General features: G+C 40.5%; 1 protein-coding gene across 6 annotated transcripts in view; it reads right to left on the reverse strand.

Moving 5' to 3' along the window:
* Positions 1-21662, reverse strand: part of RNF150 (ring finger protein 150) — a 274984-nt gene that overhangs the window by 57734 nt on the left and 195588 nt on the right. For all 6 annotated transcript variants that reach the window (XM_003820690.8, XM_063603913.1, XM_063603912.1 and 3 more), the window contains exon 5: positions 10387-10483. In XM_003820690.8, the coding sequence (XP_003820738.1) occupies positions 10387-10483 (97 nt within the window). The remainder of the gene's footprint in view (positions 1-10386; positions 10484-21662) is intronic.

Here is a 21662-nt window from a genome sequence, read left to right on the forward strand (position 1 = left end):
AATAATGGGAGACTTTAACACCCCACTGTCAACATTAGACAGATCAACGAGACAGAAAGTCAACAAGGATACCCAGGAATTGAACTCAGCTCTGCACCAAGCGGACCTAATAGACATCTACAGAACTCTCCACCCCAAATCAACAGAATATACATTTTTTTCAGCACCACACCACACCTATTCCAAAATTGACCACATACTTGGAAGTAAAGCTCTCCTCAGCAAATGTAAAAGAACAGAAATTATAACAAACTATCTCTCAGACCACAGTGCAATCAAACTAGAACTCAGGATTAAGAATCTCACTCAAAGCCGCTCAACTACATGGAAACTGAACAACCTGCTCCTGAATGACTACTGGGTACATAACGAAATGAAGGCAGAAATAAAGATGTTCTTTGAAACCAACGAGAACAAAGACACAACATACCAGAATCTCTGGGACGCATTCAAAGCAGTGTGTAGAGGGAAATTTATAGCACTAAATGCCCACAAGAGAAAGCGGGAAAGATCCAAAATTGACACCCTAACATCACAATGAAAAGAACTAGAAAAGCAAGAGCAAACACATTCAAAAGCTAGCAGAAGGCAAGAAATAACTAAAATCCGAGCAGAACTGAAGGAAATAGAGACACAAAAAACCCTTAAAAAATCAATGAATCCAGGAGCTGGTTTTTTGAAAGGATCAACAAAATTGATAGACCACTAGCAAGACTAATAAAGAAAAAAAGAGAGAAGAATCAAATAGACACAATAAAAAATGATAAAGGGGATATCACCACCGATCCCACAGAAATACAAACTACCATCAGAGAATACTACAAACACCTCTACGCAAATAAACTAGAAAATCTAGAAGAAATGGATACATTCCTCGACACATACACTCTCCCAAGACTAAACCAGGAAGAAGTTGAATCTCTGAATAGACCAATAACAGGAGCTGAAATTGTGGCAATAATCAATAGTTTACCAACCAAAAAGAGTCCAGGACCAGATGGATTCACAGCCGAATTCTACCAGAGGTACAAGGAGGAACTGGTGCCATTCCTTCTGAAACTATTCCAATCAATAGAAAAAGAGGGAATCCTCCCTAACTCATTTTATGAGGCCAGCATCATTCTGATACCAAAGCCGGGCAGAGACACAACCAAAAAAGAGAATTTTAGACCAATATCCTTGATGAACATTGATGCAAAAATCCTCAATAAAATACTGGTAAACCGAATCCAGCAGCACATCAAAAAGCTTATCCACCATGATCAAGTGGGCTTCATCCCTGGGATGCAAGGCTGGTTCAATATACGCAAATCAATAAATGTAATCCAGCATATAAACAGAGCCAAAGACAAAAACCACATGATTATCTCAATAGATGCAGAAAAAGCCTTTGACAAAATTCAACAACCCTTCATGCTAAAAACTCTCAATAAATTAGGTATTGATGGGACGTATTTCAAAATAATAAGAGCTATCTATGACAAACCCACAGCCAATATCATACTGAATGGGCAAAAACTGGAAGCATTCCCTTTGAAAACTGGCACAAGACAGGGATGCCCTCTCTCACCGCTCCTATTCAACATAGTGTTGGAAGTTCTGGCCAGGGCAATCAGGCAGGAGAAGGAAATAAAGTGTATTCAATTAGGAAAAGAGGAAGTCAAATTGTCCCTGTTTGCAGACGACATGATTGTTTATCTAGAAAACCCCATCGTCTCAGCCCAAAATCTCCTTAAGCTGATAAGCAACTTTAGCAAAGTCTCAGGATACAAAATCAATGTACAAAAATCACAAGCATTCCTATACACCAACAACAGACAAACAGAGAGCCAAATCATGAGTGAACTCCCATTCACAATTGCTTCAAAGAGAATAAAATACCTAGGAATCCAACTTACAAGGGATGTGAAGGACCTCTTCAAGGAGAACTACAAACCACTGCTCAAGGAAATAAAAGAGGATACAAACAAATGGAAGAACATTCCATGCTCATGGGTAGGAAGAATCAATATCGTGAAAATGGCCATACTGCCCAAGGTAATTTACAGATTCAATGCCATCCCCATCAAGCTACCAATGACTTTCTTCACAGAATTGGAAAAAACTACTTTAAAGTTCATATGGAACCAAAAAAGAGCCCGCATCGCCAAGTCAATCCTAAGCCAAAAGAACAAAGCTGGAGGCATCACACTACCTGACTTCAAACTATACTACAAGGCTACAGTAACCAAAACAGCATGGTACTGGTACCAAAACAGAGATATAGATCAATGGAACAGAACAGAGCCCTCAGAAATAATGCCACTTACCTACAACTATCTGATCTTTGACAAACCTGAGAAAAACAAGCAATGGGGAAAGGATTCCCTATTTAATAAATGGTGCTGGGAAAACTGGCTAGCCATATGTAGAAAGCTGAAACTGGATCCCTTCCTTACACCTTATACAAAAATCAATTCAAGATGGATTAAAGATTTAAACGTTAGACCTAAAACCATAAAAACCCTAGAAGAAAACCTAGGCATTACCATTCAGGACATAGGCATGGGCAAGGACTTCATGTCCAAAACACCAAAAGCAATGGCAACAAAAGCCAAAATTGACAAATGGGATCTAATTAAACTAAGGAGCTTCTGCACAGCAAAAGAAACTACCATCAGAGTGAACAGGCAACCTACAACATGGGAGAAAATTTTCGTAACCTACTCATCTGACAAAGGGCTAATATCCAGAGTCTACAATGAACTCAAACAAATTTACAAGAAAAAAACAAACAACCCCATCAAAAAGTGGGCGAAGGACATGAACAGACACTTCTCAAAAGAAGACATTTATGCAGCCAAAAAACACATGAAAAAATGCTCACCATCACTGGCCATCAGAGAAATGCAAATCAAAACCACTATGAGATATCATCTCACACCAGTTAGAATGGCAATCATTAAAAAGTCAGGAAACAACAGGTGCTGGAGAGGATGTGGAGAAATAGGAACACTTTTACACTGTTGGTGGGACTGTAAACTAGTTCAACCATTGTGGAAGTCAGTGTGGCGATTCCTCAGGGATCTAGAACTAGAAACACCATTTGACCCAGCCATCCCATTACTGGGTATATACCCAAATGACTATAAATCATGCTGCTATAAAGACACATGCACACGTATGTTTATTGCGGCATTATTCACAATAGCAAAGACTTGGAACCAACCCAAATGTCCAACAATGATAGACTGGATTAAGAAAATGTGGCACATATACACCATGGAATACTATGCAGCCATAAAAAATGATGAGTTCATGTCCTTTGTAGGGACATGGATGAAACTGGAAACCATCATTCTCAGTAAACTATCGCAAGAACAAAAAACCAAACACCGCATATTCACACTCATAGGTGGGAATTGAACAATGAGATCACATGGACAGAGGAAGGGGAATATCACACTCTGGGGACTGTGGTGGGGAGGGGGGAGGGACAGCATTGGGAGATATACCTAATGCTAGATGACGAGTTAGTGGGTGCAGTGCACCAGCATGGCACATGTATACATATGTAACTAACCTGCACAGTGTGCACATGTACCCTAAAGCTTAAAGTATAATAAAAAAAAAAAAAAAGTTAAAAACTTTGAAAAAAATTTAGATGAATGGATAACTAGAATAACCAATGCAGAGAAGTCCTTACAGGACCTGATGGAGATGAAAACCAAGGCACAAGAACTACGTGACGAATGCACAAGCCTCAGTAACTGATGTGATCAACTGGAAGAAAGGGTATCAGTGATGGAAGACGAAATGAATGAAATGAAGCATGAAGAGAAGTTTAGAGAAAAAATAAAAAGAAATGAACAAAGCCTCCAAGAAATATGGGACTATGTGAAAAGACCAAATCTACGTCTAATTGGTGTACCTGAAAGTGATGGGGAGAATGGAACCAAGTTGGAAAACACTCTGCAGGATATTATCCAGGAGAACTTCCCCAGTCTAGCAAGGCAGGCCAACATTCAAATTCAGGAAATACAGAGAACGCCACAAAGATACTCCTTGAGAAGAGCAACTCCAAGACACGTAATTGTCAGATTCACCAAAGTTGAAATGAAGGAAAAAGGGTTAAGGGCAGCCAGAGAGAAAGGTCAGGTTACCCACAAAGGGAAGCCCATCAGACTAACAGCTGATCTCTTGGCAGAAACTCTACAAGCCAGAAGAGAGTGGGAGCCAATATTCAACATTCTTAAAGAAAAGAATTTTCAACCCAGAATTTCATATCCAGCCAAACTAAGCTTCATAAGTGAAGGAGAAATAAAATCCTTTACAGACAAGCAAATGCTGAGAGATTTTGTCACCACCAGGCCTGCCCTAAAAGAGCTCCTGAAAGAAGCACTAAACATGGAAAGGAACAACTGGTACTAGCCACTGCAAAAACACGCCAAATTGTAAAGACCATCAAGGCTAGGAAGAAACTGCATCAACTAATGAGCAAAATAACCAGCGAACATCATAACAACAGGATCAAATTCACACATAACAATACTAACCTTAAATGTAAATGGGCTAAATGCTCCAGTTGAAAGGAACAGACTGGCAAATTGGATGAGTCAAGACCCATCAGTGTGCTGTATTCAGGAAACCCATTTCATGTGCAGAGACACACATAGGCTCAAAATAAAGGGATGGAGGAAGATCTACCAAGCAAATGGAAAACAAAAAAAGGCAGGGGTTGCAATCCTAGTCTCTGATAAAACAGACTTTAAACCAACAAAGATCAAAAGAGACAAAGAAGGCCATTACATAATGGTAAAGGGATCAATTCAACAGGAAGAACTAACTATCCTAAATATATATGAACCCAATACAGGAGCACCCAGATTCATAAAGCAAGTCCTTAGTGACCTACAAAGAGACTTAGACTCCCACACAATAATAATGGGAGACTTTAACACCCCACTGTCAACATTAGACAGATCAAAGAGACAGAAAGTTAACAAGGATACCCAGGAATTGAACTCAGCTATGCACCAAGCGGACCTAATAGACATCTACAGAACTCTCCACCCCAAATCAACAGAATATACATTTTTTTTCAGCACCACACCATACCTATTCCAAAATTGACCACATACTTGGAAGTAAAGCAGTCCTCAGCAAATGTAAAAGAACAGAAATTATAACAAACTGTCTCTCAGACCACAGTGCAATCAAACTAGAACTCAGGATTAAGAAACTCACTCAAAACTGCTCAACTACATGGAAACTGAACAACCTGCTCCTGAATGACTGCTGGGTACATAACGAAATGAAGGCAGAAATCAAGATGTTCTTTGAAACCAACGAGAACAAAGACACAACATACCAGAATCTCTGGGACACATTCAAAGCAGTGTGTAGAGGGAAATTTATAGCACTAAATGCCCACAGGAGAAAGCAGGCGAGATCCAAAATTGACACCCTAACATCACAATTAAAAGAACTAGAAAAGCAAGAGCAAACATATTCAAAAGCTAGCAGAAAGCAAGAAGTAACTAAAATCAGAGCAGAACTGAAGGAAATAGAGACACAAAAAACCCTTCAAAAAATTAATGAATCCAGGAGCTGGTTTCTTGAAACCATCAACAAAATTGATAGACCACTAGCAAGACGAATAAAGAAAAAAAGAGAGAAGAATCAAATAGATGCAATAAAAAATGACAAAGGGGATATCACCACCGATCCCACAGAAATACAAACTACCATCAGAGAATACTATAAACACCTCTAGGCAAATAAACTAGAAAATCTAGAAGAAATGGATAAATTCCTTGACACATACACTCTCCCAAGACTAAAGCAGGAAGAAGTTGAATCTCTGAATAGACCAATAACAGCATCTGAAATTGAGGCAATAATTAATAGCCCACCAGCCAAAAAAAGTCCAGGACCAGATGGATTCACAGCCAAATTCTACCGGAGGTACAAGGAGGAGCTGGTACCATTCCTTTTGAAACTATTCCAATCAATACAAAAAGAGGGAACCCTCCCTAACTGATTTTATGAGGCCAGCATCATCCTGATACCAAAGCCTGGCAGAGACACAACCAAAAAAGAGAATTTTAGACCAATATCCTTGATGAACATTGATCCAAAAAACCTCAATAAAATACTGGCAAACCGAATCCAGCAGCACATCAAAAAGCTTATCCACCATGATCAAGTGGGCTTCATCCCTGGGATGCAAGGCTGGTTCAACATATGCAAATCAATAAATGTAATACAGCATATAAACAGAACCAAAGACAAAAACCACATGATTATCTCAATAGATGCAGAAAAGGCCTTTGACAAAATTCAACAACCCTTCATGCTAAAAACTCTCAATAAATTAGGTATTGATGGGACATATCTCAAAATAATAAGAGCTATCTATGACAAACCCACAGCCAATATCATACTGAATGGGCAAAAACTGGAAGCATTCCCTTTGAAAACTGGCACAAGACAGGGATGCCCTCTCTCACCACTCCTATTCAACATAGTGTTGGAAGTTCTGGCCAGGGCATTCAGGCAGGAGAAGGAAATAAAGGGTATTCAATTAGGAAAAGAGGAAGTCAAATTGTCCCTGTTTGCAGATGACATGATTGTATATCTAGAAAACCCCATCATCCCAGCCCAAAATCTTCTTAAGCTGATAAGCAACTTCAGCGAAGTCTCAGGATATAAAATCAATGTGCAAAAATCACAAGCATTCTTATACACCAATAACAGACAAACAGAGAGCCAAATCATGAGTGAACTCCCATTCACAATTGCTTCAAAGAGAATAAAATACCTAGGAATCCAACTTATAAGGGACGTGAAGGACCTCTTCAAGGAGAACTACAAACCACTGCTCAATGAAATAAAAGAGGATACAAAGAAATGGAAGAACATTCCATGCTCATAGATAGGAAGAATCAATATCGTGAAAATGGCCATACTGCCCAAGGTAATTTATAGATTCAATGCCATCCCCATCAAGCTACCAATGACTTTCTTCACAGAATTGGAAAAAACTACTTTAAAGTTCATACGGAACCAAAATGAGCCCGCATTGCCAAGTCAATCCTAAGGCAAAAGAACAAAGCTGGAGGCATCACGCTACCTGACTTCAAACTTGGTTACAAGGCTACAGTAATCAAAACAGCATGGTACTGGTACCAAAACAGAGATATAGACCAATGGAACAGAACAGAGCCCTCAGAAATAATGCCGCATATCTACAACTATCTGATCTTTGACAAACCTGACAAAAACCAGAAATGGGGAAAGGATTCCCTATTTAATAAATGGTGCTGGGAAAACTGGCTAGACATATGTAGAAAGCTGAAACTGGATCCCTTCCTTACACCTCATACAAAAATCAATTCAAGATGGATTAAAGACTTAAACGTTAGACCTAAAACCATAAAAACCCTAGAAGAAAACCTAGGCAATACCATTCAGGACATAGGCATGGGCAAGGACTTCATGTCCAAAACACCAAAAGCAATGGCAACAAAAGCCAAAATTGACAAATGGGATCTAATTAAACTAAAGAGCTTCTGCACAGCAAAACAAACCACCATCAGAGTGAACAGGCAACCTACAGAATGGGAGAAAATTTTTGCAACCTACTCATCTGACAAAGGGCTAATATCTAGAATCTACAATGAACTCAAACAAATTTACAAGAAAAAAACAAACAACCCCATCAAAAAGTGGGCAAAGGACATGAACAGAGACTTCTCAAAAGAAGACATTTATGCAGCCAACAGACACATGAAAAAATGCTCACCATCACTGGCCATCAGAGAAATGCAAATCAAAACCACAATGAGATACCATCTCACACCGGTTAGAATGGTGATCATTAAACAGTCAGGAAACCACAGGTGCTGGAGAGGATGTGGAGAAATAGGAACACTTTTACACTGTTGGTGGGACTGTAAACTAGTTCAACCATTGTGGAAGTCGGTGTGGCGATTCCTCAGGGACCTAGAACTAGAAATACCATTTGACCCAGCCATCCCATTACTGGGTATATACCCTAAGGATTATAAACCATGCTGCTATAAAGACACATGCACACGTATGTTTATTGCATCACTATTCACAATAGCAAAGATTTTGAAACAACCCAAATGTCCAACAATGATAGACTGGATTAAGAAAATGTGGCACATATACACCATGGAATACTATGCAGCCATAAAAAATGATGAGCTCATGTCCTTTGTAGGGACATGGATGAAGCTGGAAACCATCATTCTCAGCAAACTGTTGCAAGGACAAAAAGCCAAACACAGCATGTTCTCACTCACAGGTGGGAATTGAACAATGAGAACACATGGACACAGGAAGGGGAACATCACACACTGGGGCCTGTTGTGGGGTGGGGGGAGGGGGGAGGGATAGCATTAGGAGATATACCTAATGCTAAATGACGAGTTAGTGGGTGCAGCACACCAACATAGCACATGTATACATATGTAACAAACCTGCACGTTTTGCACATGTATCCTAAAACTTAAAGTATAATTTAAAAAAATCTTTACCAAATCCAAAAGATGCTACTGATGTTTATTTTTCTGACAGTTCATTGTGCTAAGTAAAATCCTATCCGACTTGTTAGCCATCAAACCATGGCCAGAATGCCCAAATGCTAAAAGTTAAAATGTTATTCATCTTGGAAATAAGAGAAAAGACCACCCAATAATTCTTCTAAAAATAATTAACAGCAATATTTGCAACTTATTTACAAGTAGCTTCTGCAGAAGTTATACCTCCATTGAAAAAATCTGGAGTCAAATACTCTTTAGTACAAAATTGAACGAAGGATGCTTGTTAAGTTTCATTGTCCTGACCAGAGAGCAGTGGGATTGGCACTTAATATCTCTAAAAATACCCTGAACAATAGGAACACATCAAAGGATGCAACTGTCTCTGTCTCACTGTGAGAACTGTCAGGATTCTAAAGATTTTGGAGACCATATACACACATACACACATTTCCCCCTGCCCTGAAAGACTCAGTTATAGACAGAAATGTGAACAGTACAAAAACTGAGCTCAGCTTTCTAAGTCACCAGTATCTGGTAGAGCTGTTGGGTTTTTACTGATGTTTCATGTTCCCTGTAATTGATTTTCATCATGAATGCATTATGCATTTATAACTGGTCTGAAAATTTAATGCATTATCTTTAAAATCTAGCTCAAAGGTATAGTCACACAAGTTGATGTGTGTTCAGAGTATCAACCATGCAAATCATACAGCAGGCATGGAGGCAGCTGGCACAGGGTAGAAAGTTCAGCCAATGCATGTCCTCGTAATGCTTCAGGTGTGCCCTCTCCAGCAGAGCCACTCTGATATTCCTAAGATAATGCATCCTTTGGCATTAAAGTAAACCTTTGATATGGGATCTGATCCTTCTTCAGTGACATCTTGGGACTATTAACATTCTCTTTATTCTCTGCCATTAGCAGTGAGGAGTGACAATAGGCAGGTGGCAGCAAAGTGGAGGGGCTGAGGGGGAGCTGGTATCTGCATTTCGTTTGTCTGACTTCTACACAGCACCGTATGGTTTCTTACATCTCTCAGTGTAGTCCTTGGATTTGGTGGCCTGCCTTGCTTCCTGCCCTCATTGCTGAGAGGGGAGAACACATAGCAGCCGGTGTCTCACCACCCACCAGTTTGCAGGCTTCACCTGATGATACAGTTCTGGGAAAGTCTCCCTGGAGCATCAAGCCAGCTGGCTGATTCTCTTTGTACAGGGGAGAGACTAAACTTTAGAAAACGTTTAGTCTCTGGGGGAGTCAACTGGGGGAACCCGTTAAATTAAGAACTAAGTGCTAGCATTAAGTAGCTCTGGCTCTGGTTTCCTGTTCACTCAAAGTCTCCACAGAGATCTGAGTTTAGCTGAGGCTTTGAGCCTGACTTTCAGCCTCTGTCCTCCCCTCCGATTGCTGGGAGGTGCTCGCTCCCTCTGAAAGCCAGGTGATCGTGGGGCAAAGTGTGGCTTACGGATCTTCCTGATGGCCAAACAAGGGTGATGATGCAAGAGGTGCTCAGTGTGCAACTGGCCCGGGGTGTATCTGCTGCCGTCCCACCTGCCCTCCCACGCTGCAGCCCAGAAGAGAAGCCGATGAGCTGCACAAGTGATACCTTGACTCACAGACAAATACAATGGACATGGTGAAAGGTTGGGATGTCCTCAGAGAAAAAGTGAGGGGAGAAATGCTTTCAGACATAGGAGTTCTCTTGGAGCCTTGTAAGATGATGTGACTGCTATGTGTGACTGAGGGGACATAGAACATCCAAGTATAATGTTTTCTCCCTGCTGTGAGGGCAACGCAGAAAGACAGACATTATAATGCTGTAGGCTGTGCTGTGCTTACCGGGATCCCTAGGGCTTTAAGAATGTTCATCTTGCACATGGGACAGGTACGATGGTCTAGAAGCCAGGGGTCAACACAGGACTTGTGGAAAAGATGCCTGCAATGAGAACCATACATCTTAGAGCGGCGGTAACTGCAGAGACTACCTAGTCCACCATGGCCCAGGGACTCGTCCAAGGTCACAAAATTACTCAGTGGCAGAGCCAAGACTCAAACCTCCATCCCTAACTTGTGGGCCAAAGTGTTTCCTGTTATACCCTGTGGTGATATAGTCAAAATCTGTCTGGATCCCAAGACTGTCCTATATAATTTGCAATGGAGTTTTCCAAGTTTCAGAAAATGTAGAAAATGCAGAAACTGAGAGATTTTTCTTTTTCTCAATAGGAAGAAGCTCTAATGAAAATAATGCAAGTGGGGAAACTTGTACACACCTTGTAGGATGACTTGATTGATGCTACTTTAAAAAAATATGCAGAATTTCTTTTCCCACAGTCAGTAGAAAACTGCAAGTAAAGGCTGATTTCCATTAATATTTGGGATCTAACACAAACGGACAAAAGAGCTCCTGAAAGCATTCAGTAACACCAATGCCATTTTAAGTTGTGGCTTCTGGTTGTCAAGTCAAAAGCCAGAGTAAAAGGCTCTGGGGTTTCACGTAGGTAGCCGTCATATCTGCACAGTTGATTAACTCAACTACATGGTCATTCCCATGTGCCAGTCATTACTAGCTTTTATCTTCGTGGCAGAAGGGGCATTTGGTGGCTACAGGAGGGCTTCCTAACTGAACTTTCTCTGAACTTCGCTTGAAAGAGTCCACACAGAGATGTCAGGAACTCCTTGAGTCAGAAGCTTTTCTTCTAACTCCCAAGACTCCAGACCACAGGCAGAAGTAGTCAGAATTTTCTGCCTGGGGCAAGAAGAGAAAGAACTATCTGTTTTAAGTCTGAGGACTTCCTCAGGACATTCCATACATGACTGACTCTCTTTCTGTACTCCCTGCCTCTCACCCCTCTGCAATGGAGCAATGTTCTTGAATATTTCTATTCTGTTCTCTCACTTGCACCTCCTTTTGTTCTAATAGTTCCAAAAACCTCATTTGCTTTGTGTTAGAGGGTGCTGGGCTCAAATGCTTAAAAAGTACCTCCAAATTAGAGAACAGTTCAGGGAATTGCTACCTTTTAAACTGAAATTAGAAGAACGCCAATGCCAAAGATAAGATTGGCTGCATAGAGGATATGATCAGATTGGGGATTAGAAAAAAGGACTGTAGCAACAAGGATGTGTTATTATGTTTCCAGATTATTGTTGAAGATGCCCTGCAGATTTACTACGATATGGTTTGGGTCTGTGTCCCTGCCCAAATATCATGTCGAATTGTAATCTCCAGTTTGGAGGTGGGGCCTGGTGGGAGGTGATTAGATCATGGGAGCAGATTTCCCTCTTGGTGCTGTTCTTGTGATAGTGATTTCTCATGAGATCTGGTCATTTAAAAGTGTGTGGCACTCCCCACCCTGCTTCCTTCTGCTCCAGCCTTGTGAAGTGCTGGCTCCCTCTTTGCCTTCTGCCATGATTGTAAGTTTCTTGAGGCCTCCCCAGAAGCCCAGAAGATGCCAGCATCATGCTTCCTATAGCCTGTGGAACTGTTAGCCAATTAAACCTCTTGTTTTTTTGTTTCTTTTTTTTTTTTTTTTTGAGATGGAGTTTTGCTCTGCCGCCCAGGCTGGAGTGCAGTGGTGCAATCTCAGCTCACTTCAACCTCTACCTCCCGGGTTCAAGTGATTCTTGTACCTCAGCCTCCCAAGTAGCTGGGATTACAGGTGCCCACCACCAAGCCTGGCTAGTTTTTGTATTTTTAGTAGAGACGGGGTTTTGCCATGTTGGCCGGGCTGGTCCTGAACTCCTGACCTCAAGTGATCTGCCCATCTCAGCCTCTCAAAGTGCTGGGATTACAGGCATGAGCCACCGGGTCTGGCCTAACTCTATTTTCTTTATAAATTACCCAGTCTTAGGTATTTCTTTATAGCAGTGTGAGAACAGACTAATACATACTACTTGGAAGGAGTATATTTCATTCACTCATCCATTCACTCCTTTATCTGTGCATTCATGCAACAAGTAGTATATACTAAGAACTGTGCTCAACAGACAGAATCAGCACAATGGTGATTTGGCTCCTTCCCTCAGGAAGCACAGCAGGAGAGGCAGACATTAATAAAATAATACAGAAGTAAAGTACTTAGTGACAACAGTGTTAAGTACTACATTAGAATAAAAGGGAGCTTGGCGAGGAGGTGCTTATAACTGGGAGATTTATCCTAGTTGGGGTGTTCAGGGAAGGGCTCCCTAACAAAGTGACGAAGCTGAAACCTAAGGGGTACATGGGCCATGGTTTACATAGAGGGGAAGGGGAGGTGGAAGAAGGGGGAATGGCTCATGCAAGAGCCCAGGGAGGGAGGGGGAGCAAGGAGAAGGGGGTGTCTGGCACCCAAGTTGGATAAAGCCATTCCTTTCCTTGCACTTTCAAAAAGCAATTTTGACCTCCTTATGTTCAGGATCTACGCTCTGTATCTTTATTTCTTTTTCTTTTTTTGAGACGAAGTCTCACTCTGTCACCCAGACTGGAGTGCAGTGGCAAGATCTTGGCTCACTGCAAGCTCCGCCTCCTGGGTTCACGCTATTCTCCTGCCTCAGCCTCCTGAGTAGCTGGGACTACAGGCGCCTGCCACCACGCCCGGCTATTTTTTTGTATTTTTAGTAGAGACGGGATTTCACTGTGTTAGCCAGGATGGTCTCGATCTCCTGACCTCGTGATCCACCCGCCTCGGCCTCCCAAAGTGCTAGGATTACAGGCGTGAGCCACCGCGCCCGGCCCTGTATCTTTGTTTCTATTCCTACATATTTCCTGCTGGGTCTAATTCTCTGGAGACTCCTGACCAATATATCCTCCAATTAGAGTGGAGGATTGCTCTCTGTGAGAGCAAAATTCTCGTTTGCTTGATTCACTGTTGCATCCTGGCAACCCCAGTTCCTGGCACACAGTTGATGCTTAAGTTCCTAATCTGAACTTGCTCACCAACTGGTGTTGCTCCTGGGAAAAAGGCAAACACTCTGGTCCTTTGACCATTCCCTGAAGGCAGGGCTCTGCTGTTTTCTGCACATAGGCTGAGTCAGAATGACAGCAAGGCCATTCATTAGCAATTTTAGCACTCAAATAAGATGATTAATATCCCCAAGTCTCAGTGGCCTGTCTGTAGGATGGAGAAGTATTTACTACAGCGGAAAAGCCTTCCCCAGAGTCTCTGATCCACAGACACTGGTCGTTGTTCTCAAACACCCTCAGTTATTTCTCTGTATGCACTGTTCATTCTTACACCTCCTCTGGATGCCAAGTTTGTTTTGTTTTTTTTTTTTTTTTGAGACGGAGTCTTGCTCTGTCGCCCAGGCTGGAGTGCAGTGGCGTGATCTCGGCTCACTGCAAGCTCTGCCTCCTGGGTTCACACCATTCTCCTGCCTCAGCCTCCGGAGTAGCTGGGACTACAGGCACCCACCACCACGCCCGGCTAATTTTCTGTATTTTTAGTAGAGACGGGGTTTCATCGTGTTGGCCAGGATGGTCTCGATCTCCTGACCTCGTGATCCACTCGCCTCGGCCTCCCAAAGTAATGGGATTACAGGCGTGAGCCACCGTGCTCGGCCTGGATGCTTAGTTTTTATGTGTCAGTTTGGCAAGGCTGTAGTATAGTTATTCAATTGACACAAGTCAAGATGTTGCTATGAAGGCATTTTGTAGATGTGGTTAATATCTACAATCAGTTGACCTTAAATAAAGGGGATTATCCTCAACAATCTGGGTGGGCCTTATGCAATCATTTGAACGATCTTAAGAGCAAAACTGAGGTTTTGGCTGGGCATGGTGGCTCATGCCTGTAATCCCAGCATTTTGGTAGGCCAAGGCAGGCGGCAGGCAAATAACTTGAGTTCAGGAGTTTGAGACTAGGCTGGCCAACGTGGCGAAACCCTGTCTCTACTAAAAATGCAAAAACTAGCTGGGCGTGGTGTTGTGTGCCTGTAATTCCAGCTACTTGGGAGGCTGACATGGGAGAATTGCTTGAACCTGGGAGGTGGAGGTTGCAGTGAGCTGAGATCACACCACTGCACTCCTGCCTGGGTGACAGAGCAAGACTCTACCTCAAAACCAACCAACCAACCCACCAACCAAACAACCCTGAGGTTTCTCTGAGAGGCAATTCTGCTCAAGACTGTAGCATCAGCTCCTGCCAAGAGTTTCCGGCTTATAGGCCTGTCCTGCAGACTTCAGGCTTGCCAGATCTTACAATCACATAAGCCAATTCCTTGAAATCTCCACCTGTATCTATATCTCCATTTCTATATATCTCCTGCTGGTTCTGCTTCTCTGGAGAATCCTGACCAACATATCCCTCCAATTAGGACACAAGCTGTAGGAGAATAAAATTCTGGTTTGCTCAATTCGCTGTTGCATCTCTGGGACCTAGAACAGTTCCCGACACACAGCTGATGCTCAAGAAACATTTGCTGCATGAACAGATATTTATTTACCCAAGGACCTAGCACTCCTCCCTGCCTCCACATGGTCAAGTCTCATTCATGCACGCTTCCTGAATCTCTGTCACATTCGGGACTTTTCTTCTCTCAGCGTGGCTCCCTCCTGCATTGGCTCATCATCATTTTCTCTGTGTCACTTCAATGGCATCGAAACTGCTCTCCACACTGCCAGTCTTTTCTTGTTCTCTTCATCCCACTCATTGTTGCCAGATTTATCTTCCTAAAATATAGCACTGGTTACGTCACCCCCGTGTTCCAGTCTGTTCTGTGCTGAGAGCTGGGTACAAAGATGAATAAGACAAGGCCCTGCCCTTCAAGGCAGCATCACAGTCATTTAGCGATTCACTGTTAACGACAATGGAAAGGCCGTGGAAAGGTTGCACTCCTGGATCTGCTGGGGTTTTTTTTTTTGTTTGCTTTAATTGTCCTAGGCAGGTTACCTTAGCTCTGTAAGATTCAGCTCCTCATCAGTGAAATTTTGTCTTATAGGTATGGGCTTCATGAGTGAATGAGTCTGTGTGTGTGTGTTTGGGGTGTGGGGAGAGAGAGAAGGGGCGGGGGAAGAGAATAAATAATACTCACAAAGCTTAAAACGTAAGTCCTGGTACTCCTTAATTGTAAACTACCATAAATCTTATTAATAGCATTGTATTACATCTTATTTTAAAGATATTATGTGATTATTATGATTTCTACTCTTTTGTGTAACCTTCCTAACATGGAAAGCAAATAACTACACATTTTTAAAAAATCAGAGGGAGAACTAAGGGCAAAAAAGAAAAACTGCTGAAATGCCACACAGGGCAGTCAGGCTTATTATTAATTCACAATCATTTCTTTTTGGTACCATATTGATCATCAAATATGAAAACTTTATCCTTATAATTGGGATTGGAAAGCAGTATTTTTCCTCCTAAGTGGAAAGAAAAGTAAAAGTCAACAGACTAAATAAACAAACAAAAGGATAGGGAAAGGATCTGGAGTTTAGTGAAATGCACCAGTTAGTAAACATCTCCAAGGCAAAGTCCATCTCATCTTTTTTATAGGATTCACAGGATAGCAGTGAATCTTCCCATGGTTTAACAAGTGCTGAGTGAGAAAGCACACACGGAAGACAAGATAATCCATCTCTTAACAATCCCGACAAATTGGAAATACAACAAAGAGTTGGCCAAAACTGTTTTCTTTCCTCATTCACCAAAGGGAAGCAAACATTTTAAAAATAGTTCTTCAAACACCCGACAACAGAGGATGCAGACAACTGCATAATGATGCGGAGATGATGATGAATAATAAGTTCTCACGCTTTTTGGCAGTAATGACAAACCAAGCTGAACTAATTTCCACATCTATTGATTCTTGTTTTCTGCTGTTCTTTCACCTATATGTGTGATTCCCTCCCCAATTTAATGACATTTTTTTCCCCAGCTGGAGAGAGAGAAGGCTGTTCTGTTTTTTCCATCTCGTTCACTTTTGTAGACACCGTTGGACCCTAACACCCTGCAAGTGAGATTAGGACCCCGTGGTTTTCCTTTGGCACCAGTGCAAGCTGTCTCATTCTCCTTAGTGAAGTGGTTATTAAAAAATGTGAATCACTCAGGTACCTGAGAATCCCATACTCCCAGGCAACATGAACTATTTTAAAAAGATACCTAGTACTTCTATGCATACCCGAAATGTTTCTGCAGAGCCTCTGAATCTTATTTGCAAAACTGTCAATAAAGAGTGAATTTTAAATTAATGAACACTGACATTAATGTCAGTAATTAATGAATGCTGACAGTATCTACCAGTTATTGTATCCCTACTATGTACCAGGCATGTTACATACATAATTAAATCACAAAAGCCCTATGAAGTAGAAATTATTATTTCTGTCTTATGGAAGAGAAGGCTGAAGCTCATTAAAGTAAATTATCTGAAGAGCTAGTCAGCTGCAGAGCTAGGACTCAAATTCCAACTGACAGTCAGTGTTTTTACCCACTCTATACTCCTCACCCCATCCTCAAGCTGTCACAGGTAAGGGGGGTAGTTGGAGGTATGCAAACCTTTATTCTTTCCCAGTGTATTTCTTTGCTCCAGCTTAGCCTCTCTGAGCTTTAGTTTCTTCACTGATAAAATGAGGATAACAACAGCACCTATCTGAGGCACCCAATACTGTCACCCAGTATGTCACCTCTCCATCTCTCCAGCACATGGGGAGATGACAAGCTCTCCTGGTGGTGACTATGGCCATGTGACTAATTCTGGCAGATAAATTATAAAGAGAAATGACAGATTTCACTTCAGGTCATGGCATTTAATTGCTGACCTATCAATTAACAATGTTTGAGATAGTGACTGCTTTGTCAGCCTGACTGCCATGAGTAGATACCCTCTGCTGACACACAGTGGACACGAAGCATGAGTGAGATATCCTTGCTGTGTTAAGCTACTGAGAGTTGGGTTCGTTGCTGTTACTGCATCAAAGCTTCGCCTATCCTGACTAGTAAAATAACTTATGGGGCTGTTGTAGGGGTTAAATACTTGTTTGTATAGTGCTTCATTAGTAAGTGTTCAGGGGATAATAGTAATATTAACTATTTTAAATGACGTTGGTACAACATGCACAGTGACAGGTCATAAATACAAATAAAACTGCTACTGAATTCAGTGAAGGGAGAAGTTTGTGAGGAAATTAAAAGGCTATGGGATACGGTAAGGCCTTTTGTACAGCCTAAAGCATGGGAAGAACTTTGAAGCATTTACAGTGGAGGAAAGAAATTCAAAAAGAAGGGATTTACATAACTCAACATACAGAAGAAGCAAAAGTTGAGTTTCCCTCATCTGAAAATCCAAAGTCTGAAATGCTCTAAAATCTGGAAAATTTTGAGTGCCAAAATGGTGCTCAAAGGAAATGCTCACTGCAGCATTCTGGATTTTGGATTTCCAGATGAGGGGTGGTTACTGGTAAGTATAATGCAAATATTCCAGAATTCAAGATGTGAAACACTTCTGGTCCCAGGCATTTTGGGTTAAAGGATACTCAACCTGTATTATGATATGTATGGGTTGAAATGTAGGCTATGTTAAGTGGATGAACAGAAAATGAAGTTGGAAAATATGATTCTAAATCAACATTCTGAAATAATCTAGGAAAGAGGTATGAATGGTGAAGAAAATAATGGACCGGAGCCATGCTTTTCCCTGTTCCTTGTGATGGTGAACTTCACATCATTAAGTTATTTCCTTCTGTACTTTTCCATCTTTCTATGTCTCCTATACAGGAAGTCCTTGTGATGGGGATGATCTAGTCATCACTTGCTATGTGGTGTTGATTAAGTCAAGTAAGTAGACACCAGTCTCATCCTACCATATCCTCAATCCCACTGACCTAGTGCCACACTGTGGGGACAGTTCTGCTAATGGGCTTGATCTGAAATGGTTGGGCCAATTATTTAAAAACATCATATTTATTTATTTATTTTTAAAATTTGTTTATTTATTTTGAGACAGAGTCTCGTTCTATTGCCCAGCTGGACAGTGCAGTGGCATGATCTAGGCTCACTGCCACCTCCGCCTCCCAGGTTCAAGTGTTTCTCCCACATTAGCCTCCCAAGCAGCTGGGACTATAGGCACACACAACCATGCCCGGCTAATTTTTGTATTTTTGTAGAGACAGGGTTTTGCCATGTTGGCCAGGCTGGTCTGGAACTCCTGATCTCAGGTGATCCACCACCGTGGCCTCCCAAAGTGCTGGAATTACAGGTGTGAGCTACTGTGCCCAGCCTAAAAACATCATTTTTTAAAAAAGAAAAGAAACAAACGGAAAAAAGCTGTAATATAGCACCAGTAGTAATCATATTCTGGCTGTAGTTATAAACATAATAACTTTGTTTTGGCAAGCAAATATGATGGCAGTTTCATGTGATAGAGCAAAAAAGAAAAAAAAAGAATGCAATAAAGTAAATTGCTGCTCACCGCACAAGCACAGTCCTTCTACGAAAAGTCTGCTTTCTTTTCAGGCTCACAGAAACAAGTTTGGAAAGTAATATCCAGAGAACATACAGAGGAAGTAAAATTCTTAAAACTTGGCTAAATTTGATTTAGTTTCCTTGAGGTGCTTAGACATTTTGCTTAGAGTGAGAGGGGGTTTCTGAAGCAGATTTTTAGCCAAAACCATATCCCCAGAGGTATGAAAGTACAACAGGGAGCCCTGAGCAGGAATAAGTGTGGCTATGGTGTCAACTCCACAGCCAATGATACAGTGCTGGCCCAGAAGTCAGAAAACCTGGCTTTACTTTGGGCCCTGGGACCAACTTCTTTGAGTTAAGGTTTTCTTTTAATAAAATAAAGGGGCAATCATTGATATCTGTCCTATTTATATTACAGGCTGGTCTGAGCTAAAATTAGACATTATATGCAAAAGTGCTTTGTGAAGAGTAGAGTGCTTTTGAAAGTTAAAGTGTTATAATAAAGAACCATTTATTCCACACAGCTCTGCATTGTGTTAGATTTATAGCATGAAAGAAAAACCAACAACTTAAAAAAACAAAGAAACTATATCAGATCCTGTTGCTACTAACATCAATTTCTTTTTAAACTACAATGGAAGAAATTTTTACTTTGGGAATGCAAGCTGGGAGGAATTGCAGGACCCTCATTTTATAGTGTGTCTCACTCCTTGGGTTTCTGGCAGAGGGAGGCTCTGTGCTTAGAACTTGACTCTGGTCTAATTATATCGTTTGGCTGGGGCAGCAAAGCTAGTTGGCATTCATCCCGTGTGTCTACTTGATTAATATAACTGGGGATCAGGACATTTGAAGTCAGAATGCCATATTTAACGAGGTTATTACAGTGCAAGACTTCTGTCCTAAGGCGGCATTTGCTGTGTTGAAAAACAACATCATTTACAGCACTGCCATCTCTTTCATGTTCCCTTCCTTTATTCCCTTAATTAAGTGATATCTTTTACATATATAATGTTGTACACATAAAAATCTGAAGTAATCAAAGAAAAATGATAAGAAAACACTTAGCAAACTCCAAACTTAGAAATACTGTGTAATTTTTACTAATGTGTAGAGTGAACTGTTGTTTTTAAAATTCTATTGCGTAGCTTCTTTGGTACTTAAGTTTTTTTCTATTACTTTAAATGAAGGTATAATGTACCACAAAATGCATAAACCTTAAGTGAGCTTGATGATTTCTTAAGTGTGTGTATGTTTATGTACATACCACCCAGATGAAGATATACACCATCCTATCACCCCAGAAAGTCCTCCTGTGCCCCTTACCAGTCAATACCCACTCTCTGCCATGTGACCATCATTCTAACATCTGTCACCATATATTAGTTTTCCCTGTTATTGAATTTCAAATGGAATCATAAAGTATGTATTCTTTTTTGTCTAGCTTTTTAAATTCAAAATAATGGTTTTCAGATTCATCTGTGCCTTGGTGTACATCAATAGCTTGTTTTTTTATTGCTCAGTAGTATTCCATTGTATGGGTGTACCCCAATTTGTTTGCAGATTTTCCATTGTTAGACAACTGTACTGTCCTCATTTTTTGGCTATTATGGCTAAATGTGCTATGGCCACTCTTGCATCAGTCTTTCTGTTAATATATGCATTCATTTCTCTCAGGTATATATCCAAGAACAGAAATGCTAGGTCACAAGGTAGAGTGTATTTAACTTTAGTGGAAACTGCCAAACAAATTTCCAAAGCTGTTGTGCTATTTTAAACTCCTACTACACTGCATAACTTTTAATTTGGCCAAGTATATAAAATTATGTTCTTGGAAAAATGGGTTTAAAAAATAGTTTTTATAAACTATTTGAGTGAGATGCCATACACCAGCATAAATTTTCATATAAATTTGAAAAGAGTAGTTAATTGATCAGTTATCTTATTTCTTGATAGGGAAGGATTAAAGTAAGGAGGAAGAGATAAGAACACAAATTCATTAATTTTATAGCATAAATTTTAAATTGTTAATTAAAAAAGCATCAAAAAAAATAAAAATACTTAGTAAAAAATGATTCACCAAAAACACTAAAACAAAATGTTAAAAAGAGTATCACATTTTATCAATTCTAGGCCATATCATTCTTTATTCCCATTTTAACCTATCTAAAATTAGGAAACATCTTACAATCAATGACAATTTATATTAAATATGATATGATATAAAAAGAACTTGTGTTAGTCAATAGTAATATATCAAAGAAATCAAACATATGGGAATTTAAATTACCTTTATATTTGGCTATCAGATGAGAAAGATGCTTTAAAAATTTACTACTCCATGGTTCTGAGAGAGTGCTAGCATAAACACTCTCACATACTGCTAATGAGGTGTCAATCATTACCACCTTTCAGGAAAGCAATTGGATAAAATTTTTCAAGATCCTTTAAAATTCCTTTCAATCTAGTAAGTTCACTTTTAGGAATGTATCTGAAGGGATAAATACAGAATAAATATATAAACAACTAACCTCATGATTTTATAATGATGAAAAACTGGAAGCAATTTAAATGCTGAACAATGTTGGAGGGTAGTTAAATAAACTCTAAAAATGAACTATTATGCAACTACTAAAATTTTTAAAATAATTTCTTTTTTTTGTTTGTTTGAGACAGAGTCTTGCTCTGTTGTCCAGGCTGGAGTGCAATGGTGCGATCTCAGCTCACTGCAACCTCCACCAC

The sequence above is a fragment of the Pan paniscus genome, chromosome 3 (genome assembly GCF_029289425.2).
Source record: "Pan paniscus chromosome 3, NHGRI_mPanPan1-v2.0_pri, whole genome shotgun sequence".
NCBI lineage: Eukaryota > Metazoa > Chordata > Mammalia > Primates > Hominidae > Pan > Pan paniscus.